Below are 20,823 nucleotides of genomic sequence, written 5' to 3'. Positions count from 1 at the left end.
TAGAAACATGGTCAACAAGTTGGCCATGTACGACACATGTTGTTAGCTTGAAGACTAAGCTAACTATGTGGCCTACATGTTGAAAAACTTGCCTTGTAAGTAAAGGCATGTATCTTACAAAGTCAACATATATTGGAGGTCCTATAGAATGTTGCCATATAGCCCCTAGTTAGATAGTATATATAGAGACAAGAGTGAAGCCTTCTTCACTCTTGTCAACTCCTTTCTTGCTTCTAGTCTAGTTTCAAGGGTCTTCATATTTTTTAGTCTTTGACAATAGCCATTCTAGTTTCTCTTTCAATATACATACTTATTTATTTATATTTTGTTACCTTTCGTTGAGTGAAGGCTTACTTATCTGAATTATTTTTTGATCGAGTTCTTATGCTTAACACAAAATCAACACATGTTGGAAGTCTTATAGAATATTTTCATATAGCTTGTAGTTAGAGAGTATATGTGGAAGTAAGAGTGAAATCTTTTTTACTCTTGTCAATGGCTTTCTAATCTTTAGTCTTATTTCAAGACTTTTTAGTCTTCTTGTTGTTGGCAATAGCCATTTTAGTTCAATATTATATCATCTTTGAGTGATTTTCAAGTTCCTTTTAATGACACAAGTATGTATTGAGGATTTTCTTTCTTTGAGATTCATGTCTTTAATATAGGTATGGCTTCATACCTTCTCTCTTGGTTAAGTTTGTTTTTGTACCTTCTTGTTCAGCTCTGTTTTGTTTTGTTTTTATTTGTATAGTTTTGTCTCTTCTATCTTATTTTACTTAGGTCTGTTTAGTTTTGTTTTGGTGCATTTTATCATATTTTGTGATGAGGTTTTATGTTGCCATAGATTAGAAGAGCCTTAGATTTTCTAGATAGATTGGACTTGTTTCAAGATGGATTTTGGAGATATCATAAAATCCCACAATTAATACAATGTTTTTTTAGTCCATCATGAATCTAAGTCTTAATATCATTAAATATTTGTTGATTTATTAGATTGAATTAGAACTCCAACCACCTTGAAGAAATATGTGTGCAACTTAAAGTTGATTATAGTTCCTGATTTCTAATATTTTCAAGCAGCATAATTGTAAGCCCACGATGCTGCTTCTTCTTTGTCGTAAGTCCCTAGTGAGAAAATAAAGAAACTTTAGTCTATAATCACAACCTTCTAAAAGAATTTCAAGTTAATCTATAATAAAATTCTTTTGAAATTTTGAATGCAAAGTATAATGATAATTTATAATTCATAAATTTGACAAAATACCAAAAGAGAAGAAAAAGAAAGAAAAAGAAAATTTGACAAACTTCTATATTATCCATAGAATCAGCATAATTTTTGTATAGCATAAATTTAAACAACTTGCTGAGCCTTCTTCAATATACTATACTTGCATAAACTAAATGCAGATTAAAAATTATCAAGATATACACAAAAACACATTGCTCATATGCAAAACACAAAACTTAAATACATACTAAGCCTTCCTTGATGTATTTGCCTTTCCAATGCCTATGATTACCTTATGATTACAATATGAAGTGCATAAAGCCGAGGAGAAAAAAATTAGTATGAAACACCTTATAAAACTCTCTAATGAATTGTAAAATACAATGATGAATTGTAAAATAGGTTGTGAATTCCACAAAACATCAATCTTTTTGATGAAAACAAAGAGAGGCATATGCAATGAACGAAAGCCACAACTTGCCTCCTTGAGCAATCTTAATATATAAATTGTAATAGATGCTTACATTATATAATTAAATTAAAATCAATAAATGTAGATAGAAACATATTAAGTAGATAATATCTTCTTTTAAGAAGTTTCAAAGAAGTTTTTAAAACACAAATTAGATATTTAGACTTTAATTATTCAAACTTATCTTAAAAGTTTTTTACTTTTAAAAATTTACATTAGAAGCAATCTACAACTTGATAATTATACTACAAATTTTATTATTTTTAGAAAGCTTCTACTAGACTTGAGGCCATTTCTAATCTTGTGAATAAATTTTTCATAAACTCTATAGGTTCTTTGTAATAGTCATTTAAGTTTCTTTCTATCTTATGTTTATTTCTTATTTGACTACTTTCTTATTTTTAATGACACAAGAGCATATTATCTTCTTAAAGTTTTGTCTTAATAAATATATGTGTCAATAATAAAATATTGTAATAGAAAATATAATTTTATTTTATTTGACTTGATTTTTTTTTGAATAATTATCATTCAATTTGATTTTAATTAATTCTTAATATTCTTTAAATGAATTATTTACATTTAATTAATTACATGTCTATTAGTATATGTATGTACATACTCATACATGTTTATATATATATTTATATAAAATTACACCTCTATACATTCTAAAAGTTACAAAAAATATTTACCTATAGCATCCTACAAGTTAAACATGCATCTTGCCATTACAATTTTTACAACATAGGAAAAAATTAAACTTGTTCTGTACTTTTGTTAATGTGTAAAAAAAAAAAAAAAAAAAAAAAAAAAAAGGTTTGAAAACTGCATTGATGTATGCATGTCTACAAATTTATGAAAATTTCATAATGTTATTACGTATTCATAGTGTTAAATGCATACTACATTTATTAGAAATAAATCTCATGATAAAATTCCTAGCACAAAGAATTCTTGACAAAAACAATCTGATTGCACAATTACCAAAAAATTCCATAATATTTATAATATTCATACATACATACATATATATATATATATATATATATATATACATACATATTTACTTCTCTCAATATTTGTTGCAAGTTTTCACCAGATTTATACTCAAAATGCATTTGAACACATTCATCCACTAATACAACTCCACGAAACCTCATTGTTCGACGAACGAATACCGTCCACAGAACGATCGACATCGAAGGGCCACGGGACACCTATCCGCAACTTGGAAGCCGTCATCGACTGTTGACGTGGACATTTGCCAGCTCGGACAGTCTCAGTTTCAGACTCGGCCGAGTTTGATTGAGCTAGAGCGAGAGAGTGTGTGAGGGCTGCTTCTGCTGCTATCATCATCGTGCGGCGATTGCCCCCGATTTCGACGACGACGAAGAAGAAGAAGAAGAAGACTGAGGATTCGTCCTTCATGTCCGTTTACTTCGCTCTTTCTCTTTCTTGTTGGATGTGAGATTGTGTTACTTGTTATGGCGGGCAATACACTCTCTTCTTCCATGCGGTGACATGTCCAGATTCGTCACTACCCAGTTGGAATTTCTTGCCCTGTCGGTCTGTGACGCAAATCCGAATTCAAAGGCGACCAACGACCGAAGTCGACCGGACGTGGAACTGGGTCGGAGGTTTTTGTGAGGATTCGGGCTGGCAGGTGGTTTGATCACGAAGCCAAACATGTGGGTTTGCAATGCGTGTTAGGGCCAGGTTTCGAGTGCGCCGAGAGATTTTAGTTAAGGGTTGTGGTGTTTTGTACGAGCTCAATAGCGTTTTGAAGTGGGGAGGGGGAGGAGGGGGCGATTTGTCGTTTTGGGTGTATTCCCGTGGCGAGGTGAACCAGTCGCTTGAAGGAGTTAATCCAGGGATTTGTGTTGGCGATCCTCGGATTTGCCGCATTTTTTTTTGGGTTTATTTTTGACGTAGTGCCCTTGCTCTGTTTATTGTTTTAGAATATCGAGTCAGTCTTGTGCTTTAGGGCACTTCGACTTTCACAGTTGATATTTTTGCGGTGTCTCCGTAGTCATGGGTATGCATTTCTAGAATGCTTTCGGGGGGGGGGGGGGATGATGCGGCGATAGAATCAAGTGAGTGATATTGCTCATCGTAACAGGTGGTGTTGGGATTGTATCGCCTGAGCTGTAAGGCGATGGTCTGGTTGGGATGATACGCAGCACGGAGAAGCTTGAGTTCAGGAATGGCCCTTCAAAGGCAAGGAAGTGGGACTTGGCCGATGGGGATAAATGCGTCCTCAAATGGAGACCATAAGGTTGTGGGTATTCTAAGACCCTCCCCGGGTCATTCTAGAATGTATGATGGCGGGAGAAGTGATCAAAATGGTTTAAGAGGCAGCAATTTGAAGAACATCTCTAGGTTAGCGAAAGTGAAGCGGGCGTCACATTCGTGGAGGTTTCTGCCCTGTTCGGTACCATGCATATTGGTTGTTTGTTTACTTGGATTGGTGGCTTCAGTTTTCATCAGCCATGCAATTTCACATGCTCTCGTAGGTGAGGTTTTGTTAGATTTTATTTTCCTCTTCCCTAAAGCTTTACTACAAGGGTTTGAATTGAAGACTGGATTAGTGTTGATACTTAAAATTGTAGTTACAATGTGTATTTTCTCTTAGGTCACTGCTATTCCTTATTTCTTATGGTGATTGAAGCTAAAGCTGTGACTCCTCAGATTTCCTTTATCGTTTGATGTGAGATATATGATAAAATTTATGACATATTGTTTTTTTTTTTAGCAGGTGATAGAAGTTTTCCTCAACAAAACGAAAATGATGGGCAGCAATCAGGTACTGATTTTTGTTGCTCTATCTACTATATCGCATTCACAAACTCTCAATTGAATCAAAATTAGGTCAAAAGCATCAAGGTCTTCCTCTTGATTCGAGGGATAGAAAATATGCACGACGAATTTCTTATAAATTGTGCAGTATTTGCTACGTACAGGTGGTGATAATTCTGGCGGTGTTGCAGTTGTTTGGATCGACAATGGTGGTATTCGCAAAGATGGGGGTGGTAACCAGGATTACAACAGACAAGACGTGCAAAAAAAACCAGAAAGTGGTAGCTTATATAACGAACGAGGTCGAAATGAACTAGTAGAAATTGGAGCTCGTATTGAAGATCGGTTAGATCAAAAAGAGGAATTACATCTGGAGAAGTTGCAGCCTGAGTTCGATGAATATGACGATGACGGAGGCGAACTGGAGGTGGAGAAAAAGCTTGAGGTAGTCGATAGCAACGACGAGTCCAGGCGGGTTGTGGGTCTCAAAGGAGAAGCGGGTACTATCCAAGCTGATGCTGAGGGTGTCAAGTCTGTGATTGACAAACTTGAAGATCAAAGAAGTGAAACAAGTACTTCAAAATATCTCAACGCAGGTGTCGGTGATGTTCAAGTGGATAATCGTGACGACTTTCAGAAGTCACTTGTGCAGAAGCATCCAAGGACAAAGAAAAGGCGGCATACTGCAAGTGTGTATCTCTTTGATTGCTATCTAGACAATTTCATTTACACATACATAAATTGCCATACGTAGCCATTTTCCTTATGTGCGCTTCTTTATTGTGTGAGTCATGATATTTTTTAGAAACGTGCAGTTGTATCTCAGTGCTTTGTAATGCGGATCAAGTCCTAGTTTCCTTTAAGACCAGCTCTCAAGTACTGGATTTGTACGCCTCCAGAAAATTTCGATGGTGATTTCTAACTTATTGTCGACTGTATTTAGCTCCACCTTGCGAGATCGACTTTCTACCAACAACGGAAGGGCTTGAAGAGCCTCAGGAAGATGCAGCCTTTGTGAATATCTCTTTGAGCTATGTTCAGAGTGAAGTACGTCCTTTGAGGGACCCGAACTGGGTCGCGAAGTTCGGAGGCCATCAATCCCTAGAGGAGAGAGAAAAGTCCTTTTATGCAGAAGATCAGACACTACACTGTGGATTTGTCAAGGCTCCCGATGGAGAACCGTGGACTGGATTTGAGTTGAGCGAGAGTGATAAAGAATATCTTGACACTTGCCACATTGCAGTCTCTTCTTGCATCTTTGGCGCTTGGGACAATTTGAGAACTCCCACAAACAAGAAGGTAAGCCCGGATCGAAGGATGGAGCATCGTTTCCTATTACTTCCTACCCGAGACCTTTGATCATTATAGTTAGAGATACCTCTCGAAGTCATTTTAATTGTTTTCTATATGGTGTGTAGATGTCAAACTCCTCCAAGGCAAGGGTGTGTTTCGTGATGTTTGTGGACCAGAAGAGCCTGGATGCCATTAAACAGGATGGACAAACACCCAATGATAAGGGTATTCTTGGCTTGTGGAAAATTGTTCTCATAAAGAACTTACCATATCAAGATGGACGAAGAAATGGCAAAATTCCCAAGCTCTTGACACATCGATTATTTCCTAATGCCAGGTTCTGAGGCCGCTGCCTTTATATCATGCTAGTGTCCGCTAAATTGCTCGGATAAGAAGTACTTTAGAGTATTAAGTTATACCCTGCTTTCACAGTATCCCACATTGGGTGGAACTTCCAATTTGTCATGCAATATATAGGACCATTCATTTGACTATGCCAATCGTATAATTCAATAGCTTACGCTTGGGAAGATCATTCTTCCACTAAATGTTGGCTTGGTGGGCATTGACAGATACTCCGTATGGTTGGACAGCAAACTTCGCCTCCATGCTGATCCACTTTTGATTTTAGAACGTTTCTTGTGGCGGGGGGACCACGAGTATGCTATTTCCAATCATTATGACCGACATTGTGTGTGGGAAGAAGTATCACAGAACAAAAAGTTGAACAAGTTCAACCACAGCATCATTGATGAGCAGTTTCAGTTCTATCAGCGAGAGGGGCTTCCGCGCTTTAACAAATCGGATCCGAATCGTTACCTACCAAGTCGTAAGTCTTCTAATCAGCTTATGTTTTTAATTTACTTAATTATGTCGTGTTACCTTTCTTTACAGGACATGACCTTCCACAGTAATTCATCGTACCTTGAGAGTTTTTCTTTGTTGGGTTTCAGTCAGAACATAATTCAAGCGTTCATTTCTACATATGCTGTCTTTATTGGCATCCTGACTGAATTTAGCAATTAGTCATATTGTTGGTTGGTGAAGACATACGGATACGATTGTGGGCTAGGACTCGTAGCAGTGCTTCTCGTCGTTTCCACTTTCTCGTGTATATGTTGAGAATTATTAGGAGTTTTCAACCGATGCGAGTGGCATTCTGAGTTGCTCACTTGGTGTGGCACGTCCAAGCAGATGTTCCTGAGGGCTCGTTCATAGTTAGGGCGCACACCCCCATGGCCAACCTTTTCTCTTGCCTTTGGTTTAATGAAGTGGAACGCTTTACACCGCGTGATCAGTTGAGCTTTGCTGCCACTTACATAAAGCTTGTCCGAATTAATCCTACCAAAAAGTTTCGGCTCAACATGTTCAAGGTACACGAAAAGAAGCTTACCATATTCGTGTGTTAGAATTGAAGTTTAATTTTGTTCTAGAAAGTAATTCCCTGATGCTTCATAAAATAAGTTCTTGCTCTTTCCCCACAATTTGGTGTCGTTTTGCAACGGTAGTGCTAATCCGCTCAAAATTTGAGTAAATTTCTGTGCAGGATTGTGAACGGAAGGCAATGGCAAAGTTGTTTCACCACAGGTTGGACGCTGTCGCTGCTACAGCCCGTACTTGATACCAGGTGTAGGGATGACTTTGCCGACGCACTTCTACAGACTGTAAGCATGACGTGATTAACAATTGATTTCTGCATTGGTTTTATTGATTTTTTAATTGTGTTTGTTTAATGGGCAATATCTTTCAATACTCTCACAAAGTATATGTATATCGAAGTTTTCACAACAGTTTTCTAATAAAATTGACTTCTGGAACTGATTCAGGTTCTTGGAAGCTGGAATCCACTGTTACATCGATTTTTTTCAAAATCATTATACACCTGTAATGTAGGCAAGAGTAAATTAGCAACCTCTACCAATTGGTTAGTCAGGCCGAAAAACTTGGCCATCACTCAAAGTTTTCTTTGTGCAGCATTCACATTTTCGTGGGATGTAACTTGAAGATCGAAGGAATGATCGTTGGGTGGTTTTCACTCCACGAGTTTGTAGCAGATGCCTTGATTTTGCTGAGCTCCACATGCTAGATTGCCTGCATCGATTCTCGCAGTGAATCTGCGAAATCTGGAAAACTCTGTGTTGACCAGACTCATGTCACACGAAGATTACGTGCTGTATCATAACCAGCAGCGATGTGTTGATGATTGTTGTCTCAGTGCGAGAAATCGACATTCTTTTGCTGGCAACTGTATGTGACTTTAGTTTTGGTATGAGCTTCTTTTTTTTTGTTTTTTAAAAATAAGAGCTGGAATCGCCTTTTAAAGCTTGTGTTGCCTGATTCTACAATGGAACAGATTAGATAGATATACTTAGGTTGATTTATTGTCAGGTCCTATTTATAAATATGTAATTTATTATGACAACTTAAATTTAACTATTTATTGACAAACTTAAAGATAAATTCAGTAGTAGAACTATTTTGGTTTACAATACAAGTGCAAAACATTTGCACAACTTGGAGAGGAACATCAGTAAAATATATTATGTGCACACACATTACAAATATACATATATATATATATATATATATGTGTGTGCGTGTGTTTATATAGGTATATATACACAATTACATGGTATGCATGGTTAATAAGACAATCTTCAAGCGTCTAAAGTACGATGTTAAAAATAGGACAGATAAAAAACGGTTGTCTAAAGCAAGAATTACATAATGTTTTATGAATAATAAAATTATGATTATGAAACTTACAGTTCTTTTAGATAATAAGGTAAAAATATTATTTCATGTCATATTTGGACATAATGTAAAATTCGAAAACGAAATCAAGTTTGGATGTAAATGAAATGTATATAAAAATATATGAAAAAAACCAGGATATTATTATTAGATAAATAAATCAATAAACATTGGCAAATTCTCATTACTATTCTTTACAACACTAATTAATATTTTAAAAAATATATGTGTATATATATATATATATATATAAAATGAGCAAATTAAGCTACGCCCCAATGTTGTTAAAGCCACACACCTCCTTGTCATCTCATGATTGATTATGTCCATCCTCCATTCCCAATTCCTTGTCCCTTGTTTCCAGCCCCAGTTTGTCTCCCGTTCTGAGCCCCTTGTCCCCTGCCCCCCATTTCTCGTCCCTGTTTCCAACTCTATCCCCTGTTCCAAACCACCTTGTGTAAGGGGGTTTTTCCAATGAACATTTTGGATATAAATTGAGAAACTGTATATTTTACTTAAGATTTTTTTCGAAGCATCATTGAGAAATTTTTGGCAATGAGAGCATGCTTTTAATTTCAATGTTTTGTTTTGAATCATCTTCTCAATAGTTGATAAACTTCTATGAAACATAAACATGCATGAGAGAAGCAAAACCAAAATTTAAATTTATTTAATTTAAAAAAATCAATCACTACTACCAAAATGATGAACTTGTAAAATATTTTTTATATGGTTATGTAAAATTTGTAGATATTAATTTTTAAATAAAAATAAAAATAAAAAATTCTAAAATTGAATTCATTAAAAAAAATGAATTCTTTTGTGGAACTAGACTTGAAGAATGATAATATTCATTCAAAGCTAAGAAACTTATTTTCTGCCATACATGCAGAAATGTATGATGGTAAAAATTCTCAAGTTAACAATCACTCGTAAGTCATTTGTTAATATATATATATATATATATATATATATATCTATTATTCTATCGCTTGAGGTTTACCCAAAGATACTTAAAAGAGATTTTCCCATTATCTGTTGATTCATCGTGCACACCTTCACAACTGACCACTGCTTGCAACATGATTTGTCAGACACGTCGAAAGAATGAAACAAAAGAAAAGAAAAAAAAAAAGAAAAAGAAAACAAAACAAAAACAAAAAAAAAAAAAAAACGAAAGATGAAAAGAGATGCACAAGGGAGTGCAAAACGCAGACCACTTGGCACTATTTTTGAAGTGAAATTGAATTGACAATACTCTTCTATCTATTTTACACTCCTTAACCGATGCTCAAGCTATCTCAGAAACCTTGATTCTGTGAAGCAAACACTTTTTGAGAGGATTCAAATATATTCCCCCGGCTTCCATGTTTTGCTATTATCTCAGCTGTCTTCAGTATGGTAGCCGCACTAACTACCCACATCTACATGATTACCGTTTAAATGTAAAAAAAGGAATGTTCATCACCTAATTAGCATTGGGTAAACGGTGCGTCTACCATACAGAGGCATGACCCTCACGCGTTTCCAATTTGGAGACGCTCTTCAAGGGATTTGTGAAGTCATTGGTGCTTGTTCTATGTCGCAGTTACTACTATCTGGCTTCCTGCAGATCCATGTCCAGATTTGAATGCTCTGCAATGGAGCGTCTACTCGTACACATACAGTCTGGTGCTGGGTAGGTGTAGATGGACTGGGTAGGTTGTCGCAGGGCAACTTGACCCATCCTATTTTTGTGGCCTTCAACCACACTTCTTCTGAATTCTGGCCAAGTCAAGTTTTTGTGCGCAAAAAGCCGAGCCATCAGGTTCATGTCTGGTTTTATTGTCTTTCTCACGTTCAAGTACGTGCGATGAGCAGCCTGCAAGACCAGGATATGCACAATTATAAGTACCGCAGGTCGCATTGGACTAGTAGAAAGCAGGAGAAATAATTGCATGTTAAGGACTCTTACCAAACTATTGTGCATATTGCCACGAGACGCAGAAAGAAAGATATCACTGTGAAGAGAAACGAGGTAGTCAATAGCTGCCAGTTGTGAAGCTTTTCCAGCAAATGGTGCAAGCTCCTCGGCTGTGGCGAGTGTATATTTAGTGACCATGTTGGGAAACAAATTGTGTAGAAAATCCATCCTTGCAGAGCCCCCGTAAACCTGCAATAAGCCCAGCCAGAAAGTCAGAAGAATGCGCCAAACCTTCAGAAAATACTGCTGGTTGTGGACATTTTCAGTCAAGAACACAAACTGCAAAATATGTAAATAAGAGTTATTCAATTATACATGACTTTTACAAAAATGTGCTACGAACATGGTATCAAAATGACTGAATACTCACAGTGTATGAAGCCAGGTAGACATGTGTCTTTGGGCTGAAGCCTAACGCTACCAGCATTATACCAACCTCCTCAGGTGACATCGGGCATTTGCCCTTGTCACGCAACTCCTTGTCCGAAAGCTGGGCATTACTAACACGCCCTTGCCAAACAACACCGCGATACTTTGCAAGAGCTAATCGTTCTGCCTTGCCTCCTCCAAAGTCGCATGCTGAGTGAGCGGCCATGTCCTGCAACGAAAACCATAAGATACCACTCCAAAATTTTCAAACAAACATTTTAAAAATAGGATAATAAAGAAAATCTTTCCACAAACTGAACTGCAATTACTCTACAACTTTAGGAACATGTGGGTATTTGATGAGACACTTTCATCAAATCATGGATAGGCTGAACATGACTAAGGAAATCCTGTTGCTTCTGAAAGATCCAAAAAAATGCACAACAGGAAAGCAAAGGTGGAGTTGATGCGCTACCTTGTCAAAGCGGAGATGTAGAGCCAGATATTTAGAGCTCCCAACGTCATCACCCTCCACGGTCCATGCGTGAGATTTTCGCAGTCTCTCGACTAGAATGTTTCCTATGTTATCAATGCTCGGTACGAATCGGAGAGCTTCAAAGTTCACCTTGCAACGTAAACGCTGAATCTCGTCTGGAAGATCATTAAATGCAAGCCTGTGTGAAAATGGGGCAATTGCAACTACTCCAGAGCTGCCACAGAATCAACACTCTAGCATATTAGGGTACTTGACGTTAGCAAAGTACAAATGTGAGAACCAAATGACCAAAATGATCTGTTCATGTTTGTAATGAACAGATCATAAAGAAAAAAGTCCTGAAAGTTACTAGTTTGTGATATTAAATAAACTCTTAGCTACAGTAAGACAAAGGAACCCATACCTGCGCAAAAGGGGCAATACATTTGTGATGTACCACTCGGGAGAGGCTTGCACAGGAGCATTTTTCACACGGGTAGCACGATAGCCCGTAGCATAATATTCTCGTGTGCTCCATTCAAATTCGGGAGGCAGTTTAGTTACAATATTGACCTCAAACCCTAAAGTATTCAAGAAGTGGTCCACATTGAATATGTCTGCGAAGGAGCTGCAAGAGGGTCAACAAGTCAGTCTTGCATATTTGCATCCAATTCAAGTTCATCACATCAACCGAACCAAATATGCTTGTAAAGAACGCAAACCCGCCTTTAAAAGACCCGCGAAGTGACAATCTCCAAAAAATCAGTAGTACTCTTTTGGCTTTATGTTAACAATCAATACAAAACAAGCGTGGAATTGACTTCTGCGTACCTGGAGTCTTTCCAAACTGGATTAACATCGAAATGAGGAAGAACAAGAGTTGCATTCAGAATTTTTGCAACAGCAACCGCATCACAAATCTGCCAAGATTATACGAATGAGTTGACCAACACATACAATAAAATGGCATCTAATAATCATCAATAGCATTGCCAACGAGACAAACAGCAAGTTTTAAAATCCAAGAAAATCTGTTAGAAGGAAGTCTGACCCCCATCCGCTGTTGATTCAGGCCGCCTTCCAAAAATACTTGCAAATATCCGTTTGTAAAAGCTGGCAGAGCTGCTCCAAAGGAGACAACATTTTAAAAAATTATGTAAAACTCTAAATATCAGACACAATGATAGTACAGACTACAATAAAAGCGGAAATAAATTAGTATGGAGGAGCTGTTACGGGAAAAGTATGAATGCAATTACACAATAAGAGACATTATAGATCTATCGTCTAGTAAACAATTGTTAACCCAAGTCACAAGCAGCCTAGAAAGAATTGCGTCTTACATGATTCATCCCTTCGACGAGTACAGGGCTTCCACCCTCCACTATCTGGCGGATCCCATAAACCTTCAGGTTCTGTTTCATGCTGACATGCGAAACACTCTCAGGTGCTATGTACGCAGAGAGGTGCCGATCATATGTGATTCACAGCTAGTTACAAACTCTAGATTTATAACACACATCAATACAGAAACAATCCTCAAAATGCTTACAAGTCTTGTTTTCTGAAGAGAGTCCAAAAGAGCACCATGCCTGGCTGTTGGAGGCTCCCATTCCTGTAGAAACGTTCCCAAATTAAACGACAATTTACTACTCGTAAGGTCACGACTGTCATAGCTTAGCAAGCATGCTGCAGAATTTGACTCATTTGAACCAAATGAGAAATTCTAGTAGTAATCGCTCCTTTGAAATTGTTGAGCTACGTGTCGACACTGACAAGAATTAATCACGCTGAGAAATAATTTTGGATCCACAAATTTTTAAGACTACACGGCATTGACATACACATTCTGTAGATGAATAGTTCAGAACTTACTGAAAATAAAGATGTTTCCCAGCTAGATGCTGAGAACAGACTCGGCGTTAATACTGGCAAGGCCGCTACCAACATGGCGATCCACATGCTCAACAACTTCACTCCATCCTTTCGCCCTACGACGGAGCTGACTCGAACGTAGATTCCCATACCTACCAGGTATTCCTAATTTTTTAACTAGGCAACGAGTAACCCTAAGAACCCCCAGCTATCTTGCTCATCTCAATCCTTGAGAACGATTAAAAGAACTCCAAGAGGTGACACGCACTTGAATATAATCCTTAAAATAGGAATTAATGCCTCAATACTCAAATCCTCAGAGATAGAAACCGCTACGTTGACATCATCCCAGATCAAGCCAAGAAATGCCCTCCAAAAGGTCCTGAATATTGACTGAGATCGCGATCTGAACCTCCTCACTTCGAGATAAATCAAAGATCCAAATCCTCGCAAATCGTTTCAATGAGCGACTCCCATGCAACACAACAGCTTCAAACTCTCACATGATCCGATTTCCTAGAATGCACCAGAACCCCTGGATCTCACCGAAAAACGGTCGACGATATTTCGTGAAACGCAGATCAATCCTATTTCCCCACCTCAGACACGGCACTCTCCATACCCAGCCCTATCAACGAACAAACGGCACACCAGCCTCCCCCTGACCCAACCAAATCCACATGAAATCAAATCTAAAAACTTTAAATCCCACCTAGAAAATTGGAGAAAAATTGAAACAAAACACGAAAATAAAAAGAGTAAAAAGACACATAAATCAATCGCAAACCCACCACAGGTGGATTTGAATACTATCCGCCACACGCGACACGCAGTAACGATCTGTTGAGTGCTTCACTCACGATCCTCCACGCACTCTTTTCCTTCACTGTCTCATTCCTCACCCTAATGCCAGCTTCTACATGAACCCACAAATGGAAACCTACCAAACTACGGATTTGAAGCTTGCGAACGCAACGCGGTGCCAATCTTCCGCTTGGGTAACTCTGCGATGCACGATTCACAGAGCGTCCAAGCGCAAGAGGCATCAGTGCTGCACCGCGAGCATCAGCCTCGAGAGGGCCCTTGGTGGAATGCTGGATCCGGGCTCGGGCCTGTTCACACTGCGTCACCGGTGCTAGTATGAACGCAACCAGTGAAGGCTCTAGTGTCCACGAGCCAAGCTGCCGATAAGGAACAACTTTCTAAATGTCTCCCTTTATAATATATATATATATATATATATATATATTTGTATAAAAAGCAAAGATAGAAGGAAAGTTCCAAGAAACAAACAAATTTTTTTATTGACCACTAGGGCACATGTGCTTCAAATGACGCTTTTGGAAAATTGAGCTTAAAATTGCTAAAACTTCATGTGGACTTTAAATGCATGGACAAAAAAAAATTTGTAAATAATTTTTTAATGAAAAATTAGACATGTTTACAATACCAATAGTCTCTCAAGCACAAAAGTAGAATATGAGTGTTTTGCTTCTAAAATAAAATTACTACTATATATATATATATATATATTGAATAAAAATCTAGCATGGTTTACAAGGTTTTTGTTATTATTTTTTTCTTCATCATAACACCATATGGTTATAGTGGTTTTTTTATAATTTTTTTATTTTTTATTAAGCTATAATTGTATATTATAAAAACTATATTATAAAACTATATCATAAGATTATAAATATTACATTTAATAATGTTTCATTTATAATACTTGTAATTTAAGATATAATAGATCCAATATAGATGATTCCATGATCATTTATATGTATAGTAGCTTATATAAGTAGAATATATATATATATATATATATATATATATATATATTTTGATTTGATTTGTTTTGTTTGTTTTTTCCAAAAATATAACCATTTCTTCTTTTAAGTATATTCATGAGAAAAATCCTAAGTCATGAATTTATTTTTAAATCCTAAGGTTGTTACATGATTTTTGCGACATTTTTGCAATTAATATTTACAACAAGCCACCTAAGTAGAGTAGAAATAGAACATTGTTTAAGCTTTGTATTTCTAAATTTATTGTGGTTTGTATCTTTTCATGGTAATATATGTATAATAATATATTTTTTTCTTTCAAGTACAAATATTGGCATTTGATAATAAATTCATTTGTGTTCCTAATTTTATTAGTAATCTTAAATATTTGATATTTGATCATTTTTTTGTATCTCAAGATTTGTGAAATTTGGAATATCTAAAAATCTTATCAAATAACATCTAAAAATTATAGATCTATTGTTAAATTCTTAAATTTTTGAATTAGATTATGCAATACTGGTATCTTGTGTTAATAATGACATTAAGGTATTAAGACCAATTGATGAAGTTACATAGTATACAAATTATTTTCTAATGATTATACTGTCACGGACACAGAAATACAGACTCAAGATCTAACAAGAAGTTCAAGAAGAACTAGCAAGTACTAGATTAATCAGATGAATTCAAGAACAACACCAGAGACGTGAGCTAGAGCTCCAAGAGATGTGTTGTCGAGACTGAAGAACTCTTCAGCCTCGATTCCAATATATACTCCTATTTTGGAAGCTTCTCAAGCAACTTCTATCAACTAGGAAGCTTCTAGAAGGTTCTAGAGACTTGCTTCTAGAAGATTCTAGAAACTTGTCTCTAAAAGGTTCTAAGGACTATGTCCCTAACATCTTCTATCAATTAAGAAGCTTCTAGAAGATTCCAGAGACTTGCTTCTAGAAGGTTCTAGAAACTTGTCTCTAGAAGGTTCTAAGGACTATGTCCCTAACATCACCCCCTCCTTTAGCTTCGAGGTCTCTGAGAAGCAATGTTGTTGTTAATCAGCACCAACGCAAGAAAATGAAGATCTGTCACATAACGTCTGCTATGAACTCTAACTGTTGTTCACAAGGCAAGTGGTTCATCGACCCTTGAAACCAACGATAGTGGCCCACTCCTTCAACTTCTGACCAAGCATGAACTTCCATGTCCTCATTGTGAAATTGTCCTGCAAACACGCCTTCTAGCTGACCATCGTAAGCAGGCTCGGACTCAAATACAATCACTAGTGATCGGTTACTCGGTATCGTCCATCGTCGTCGTGGTGTAGGCGGTTCTTCATTTCGGGGTCGCCTTCGTGAGCTAGTCGATTGAGATAATCTGACTGACATAGTATCTATCTCTTAGCTATCCATATCAGAAGACCAAACTATGGCTACTGAAAAAATTCTATTTTATCTTGGAGAAAATAACTACATCAACTACGAATTTTGGTGGTGCTCTCTCCCTTTCTTATATTCTTGGGTGAGCAAGCTTCAGAAAGAAGCTATCGTCGAACCGGCTTAGGTTTATGAGGATGTTGTTGATGAAATTCCTGTAGCTTTTGCGGCGCATTGGTGAGATTTTCAGCTGGCTCCCACGTTTGCTCATTAATGTTGTAGCCGTACCAATGAACAAGATACTCCAACTTGCCCCACCTTCGCAATGAATCCAACACCTTTTCAACCTCGTATTCCTCGTGGTTCTCGATCTCAATACTAGGTGGTGGACATTGCACTCTTCCAGCAAAAGACGACTCTCGATAAGGCTTCAACAGAGAAACATGAAAGACTGGATGTACCTTCATAGAAGCCGGTAATTCCAGATGGTACACCATTGGATTGATTTGCTTCTGGATGATAAATGGTCCCAATCTTCGATAGTCCAACTTATCACATGGTCGCTTGGTCTTGATATTCCGTCGAAGAAGCCATGCTTTATCTCCAATTTTGAAAGTAGGTGCTTGATTCCGAAATCTATCTGTAGACGCCTTGTAGGATTCTTGAGCGGATTATAATTGAAGCTTCAACGTATTTTGAAGCTCTGATAGTTGTTTCGCAAATCCTTCAGCTGTTGGATTGTTATTTGTTGATGGACTCAATAAATCAAGCTTTGGATGATACCCATAGTTGGAAAAGAATGGTGTGTATTGAGTCAACGCATGGAAGGTGTTATTATATGCAAACTCGGCTAGCGGTAGATATGTGGTCCAATCATCTTGCTAATAATTGATGTTGCATCGTAAGTATTGTTCCAAGACTTAGTTCACCCGTTTGTTTGGCCATCAGTTTGAAGATGAAAAGCCAAAGAAAGCTTGATATCTACCTTTAGTATCTGAAAGAGAGATGTCCAAAACTTTGATACAAACTGGGTTCCTCGATCTGATACGATATCATCTGGTAGTCCATGATATTGATATACATTATCGAGAAAGAGCCTTGCTGTGACTTCACTAGATGATGTCTTCTTACAAGGGACAAAGTGTGCCATTTTTGTAAGCCAATCTACCATAACAAAGATGCTATCAAATGAGTTCAATGATGGTAGGTCCGTGATGAAGTCCATGGAAATTGAAGACCATGGTCGACGTAGAATCGACAATGGCTGTAGGAGTCCATAAGGGTGATGCCGAGGATTCTTGGATCTTAAATAAATGTCGCAGGAGAGGAAAAAATCTTTCACATCCTTCCACATTTGGAGCCACCAAAAATCTCAAGAAATAAGCTCCAAAGTCTTGTTGAATCCAAAATGTCCCACAGCTAGAAAATCGTGGCAAGATTGAAGAACTCGGAGTCGTGCTGGTCCTTTTGGGATATATAACCGCTCCTCAAAGTATAAAAGATCTCCCTCCACCTTGAACTTGTCGTCATTGGTACGCTACTTAATATCAATGGCTACTGAATCTTCAATGGTCACGACACGTACCTGATTCAGGAAGTCAGCATCAATTGGCACAATAGTAGTGCATAGCTGAAATTGCTCTGGCTTCAACAATGTCATACATTGTTGATCAAACGCTACTTCTCTAGCCTTTGATACAAGATACGATCTCCTCGATAAGGCATCAGATAGTCCTTGCTGCTTTCCAAGTCGATAAGTGATAACAAAATCGAACCTAGATAGCAACATACTCCACCGAGCTTGACATCGATTTAGAACTCGAGTCGACATGAAATACTCCAAATTCTTGTGATCTGTATATACGGTCATTGGGTGTGCAGCTCCTTCAAGAAAGTGACGCCATTCTTGGAAAGAATCCACTATAGCAAGAAGTTCCTTATCGTGGATCTCATAATTGATTTCAGCAGCAGAGAACTTTCAAGAATAGAATGCAACCAGATGGAGCTTCTTGTCTTCTTCCATTTGTGAAAGTACAGCTCTCAAAGCAAAATTCGAAGCATCAGTTTCTAAATAAAAGGCCTTTGTAAAGTTTGGATGTACCAAGATTGGAGCCGTAGTAAATGCGGTCTTCAGGTCTTGAAACGCCTTCTCCACTAGAGGTCCCCATTCCAGCTTATCCTTGCATATCAACCGAGTGAGAGGAGCAGCAACTTGAGAGTAATTCTTGATGAAGATCCGATAGAAGTTGGCAAAACCAAGAAAGCATTGTACGTCTGTAACCGTCTTTGGAACCTCCCAGGACATGATTGCTTCCACCTTCTTGGGGTCCATCTTCAAGCCTTCCGTAGTCGCAAGGAACCCTAGAAATTCCATCTCTATTTGGTGAAATAAACACTTCTCCAACTTGGCATATAGTCCTCGCTTGCGTAGTTTCTCCAAGACCAAACGAACGTGCTTTTCATGCTCTTCCTCGTTTTTGGAGAATATCAAAATATCATCCAAATAGATGACAACAAAATCGTCAAGGTGCTCTCAGAAAATATCATTCATCATATGTTGAAAGACCGTTGGAGCATTGGTAAGACCAAAGGGCATGACATTATACTCAAAATGGCCATACCTTATACGAAACGTTGTCTTCCACTCATCTCCTTCCTTGATTCGTACGAGGTTGTAAGCTCCCCTTAGATCAATTTTTGTAAAGATCCTTGCACATCCAAGTTGTTCTAAGAGACCAAAAATCAAGGGTAACGGATAACGATTCTTCTTTGTTACCTTGTTGAGGCCTCAATAGTCCACGCACATCCGCAACGAGCTATCTTTCTTTTTCACAAATAAGATGGATGCTCCAGTTGACGATTTTGAATGACGGATGAAGTTCTTGGCTAGATTCTCGTCGATGTACTTCCACAATTCCGCCAATTCCATCTGCGATAGATTGTAGATTGGGCCAAAAGGCGGTTGTGCTCCTTCCTGCAAGTCTATGGCGCAATCATATGGTCGGTGTTCCTGTAGCATGTCGGCATTCTTCTTTTAAAATACGTCTTTAAAATCCTTATATTGCTCAAGTATACTTGTTGTCGAGATCTTCTCCCCGGTAGTTGGAGCCGCATAAATGACAAATGGTGTGCCTTCTTTGGACGATCTTATAAACGCTCTTGCTCCAATGAATAAGGATTTCTCTATTCGGGGCTTTCTACTAGGCTTGCTCTTAGGTGGTTTTGTGGGAAAGGTCATCTTTTGCAACCTCCAATCTATGGATGGGTTATGCTTTTTCAACTAGGAAAGACCAAGAATAACAGGATTTCATTCGGTTCTAATAATATTGAAAATAATATGACTGCTATAGCCCTTAAACATCACTTCTATAGGTTTTGATTCATAGGTGACACTACTAGACAATAAAGGTCGCCCATCTATGATCTCAACGTGAACAAGTTTGGATTTTTGTACTAAAGAGATCTTATGACACTTCGCAAATTCTTCGTCTAAGAAACAAGCAGATGCTCTTGAAACTAATAATGCTAAGGTTCTCAGTTTCTAAAGGCCAATAAGGAAAGGGATTGTAAAGCAATAGGCAGGTTGAGCGGAAAGAAAGGAACTTGGTTGTTGTTGCGATATTTCACTATCCAACCGCATGGTTCCTATTGTGGCTAGGCATCCTCGTTTTCCTAAACAAATGTGCCCCTAATCCTGACAATACGTTGATTTTGCTTCTTGGGGCAGTTTCCAACTTTGTGGCCTTCTTCACCACAATACAAGCATAGACCTTCCTCCATACGCCGCTTTTTTTCTTCTAGGGTAAGGGATTTGACAGGTACTGCATCAATTTGCATGTCTTCTACCTCTGAACATGAATTCACACTACTTGCCGACATAGTTGGGGCATCGCAAATCGTATGTTGTCTTGAACGTTGGTCTTGGCAATGTTGGAATAGGCAATTATCGTACTTCACAGCTTGGCTAATAGCTTCATTGAGCGTTTGTGGATCAGGAAGAGTTAACAGCAAATCCTTCACATCATCCCTTAAACTCCAATAGAATTGACCCATCAACACTTCTTCGTCCCAATTGATGTCGCATGTTAATTACTTGAAGTCCGATGCATAGACTGATGTAGAGCGCATCTCTTGTCGTAGTGACCAGATCTTTGTTGTAGCCCATTGAACCTTATCGTGTTCACCAAATGCTTCCGCAAACGCCTCCAAAAAGGTTTCAAAGTTGTTTAGTATGGACGATCGTTTCTCAAACAAAAGAGCAAACCATGATAGAGCTTGCCCTATAAGTAAGGTTCCAACAAGCCCAACACGTGACTCCTCCGTTGGATAGTGTTCGGGCTGTAAAATTGTTATCAATCTGATTTGATTGACGAATCCTCGAAACTTGGAATGCGTACCATCGAACTTGTCTGGAAGGCTAACTTAGGGCTCC

The 20,823-nt window shown here is 37.9% G+C and overlaps 2 protein-coding genes across 6 annotated transcripts; one reads left to right on the top strand and one right to left on the bottom strand.

Annotated features, from left to right (window-relative positions):
- Positions 1-3,025: 3,025 nt before the first annotated feature.
- On the top strand, positions 3,026-8,037 carry LOC112277434 (putative hexosyltransferase MUCI70). 5 transcript variants are annotated; one of them, XM_024509729.3, is made up of 9 exons: positions 3,026-4,216; positions 4,459-4,506; positions 4,664-5,188; positions 5,443-5,798; positions 5,918-6,129; positions 6,365-6,621; positions 6,987-7,165; positions 7,339-7,456; positions 7,619-8,037. In XM_024509729.3, exons 1-8 carry the CDS (start codon positions 3,907-3,909, stop codon positions 7,411-7,413), a joined length of 1,962 nt encoding a protein of 653 aa, XP_024365497.1. In that variant the 5' UTR covers positions 3,026-3,906; the 3' UTR covers positions 7,414-7,456; positions 7,619-8,037. The 5 variants fall into 5 exon arrangements, with proteins under 5 accessions (XP_024365497.1, XP_024365499.1, XP_024365501.1 ...); XM_024509731.3 differs by having other exon boundaries at positions 3,070-4,216; positions 4,691-5,188; XM_024509733.3 differs by having other exon boundaries at positions 3,087-4,216; positions 4,648-5,188.
- Positions 8,038-9,722: 1,685 nt separating this feature from the next.
- On the bottom strand, positions 9,723-14,278 carry LOC112277546 (O-fucosyltransferase 31). Its single transcript, XM_024510010.3, has 10 exons — positions 13,229-14,278; positions 12,906-12,968; positions 12,697-12,778; positions 12,405-12,475; positions 12,185-12,273; positions 11,778-11,981; positions 11,354-11,588; positions 10,880-11,107; positions 10,501-10,698; positions 9,723-10,407 (listed from the first exon to the last, which is right to left on the bottom strand). Exons 1-10 carry the CDS (start codon positions 13,376-13,378, stop codon positions 10,141-10,143), a joined length of 1,587 nt encoding a protein of 528 aa, XP_024365778.1. The 5' UTR covers positions 13,379-14,278; the 3' UTR covers positions 9,723-10,140.
- Between the last annotated feature and the right edge of the window lie 6,545 nt (positions 14,279-20,823).

This window comes from Physcomitrium patens, chromosome 25 (assembly GCF_059467195.1).
Source record: "Physcomitrium patens ecotype Gransden chromosome 25, ASM5946719v1, whole genome shotgun sequence".
Classification (NCBI taxonomy): Eukaryota; Viridiplantae; Streptophyta; class Bryopsida; order Funariales; family Funariaceae; genus Physcomitrium; species Physcomitrium patens.
Note: the sequence above shows the minus strand (reverse complement) of the source record. Positions and strands in the feature narration are given on the sequence as shown.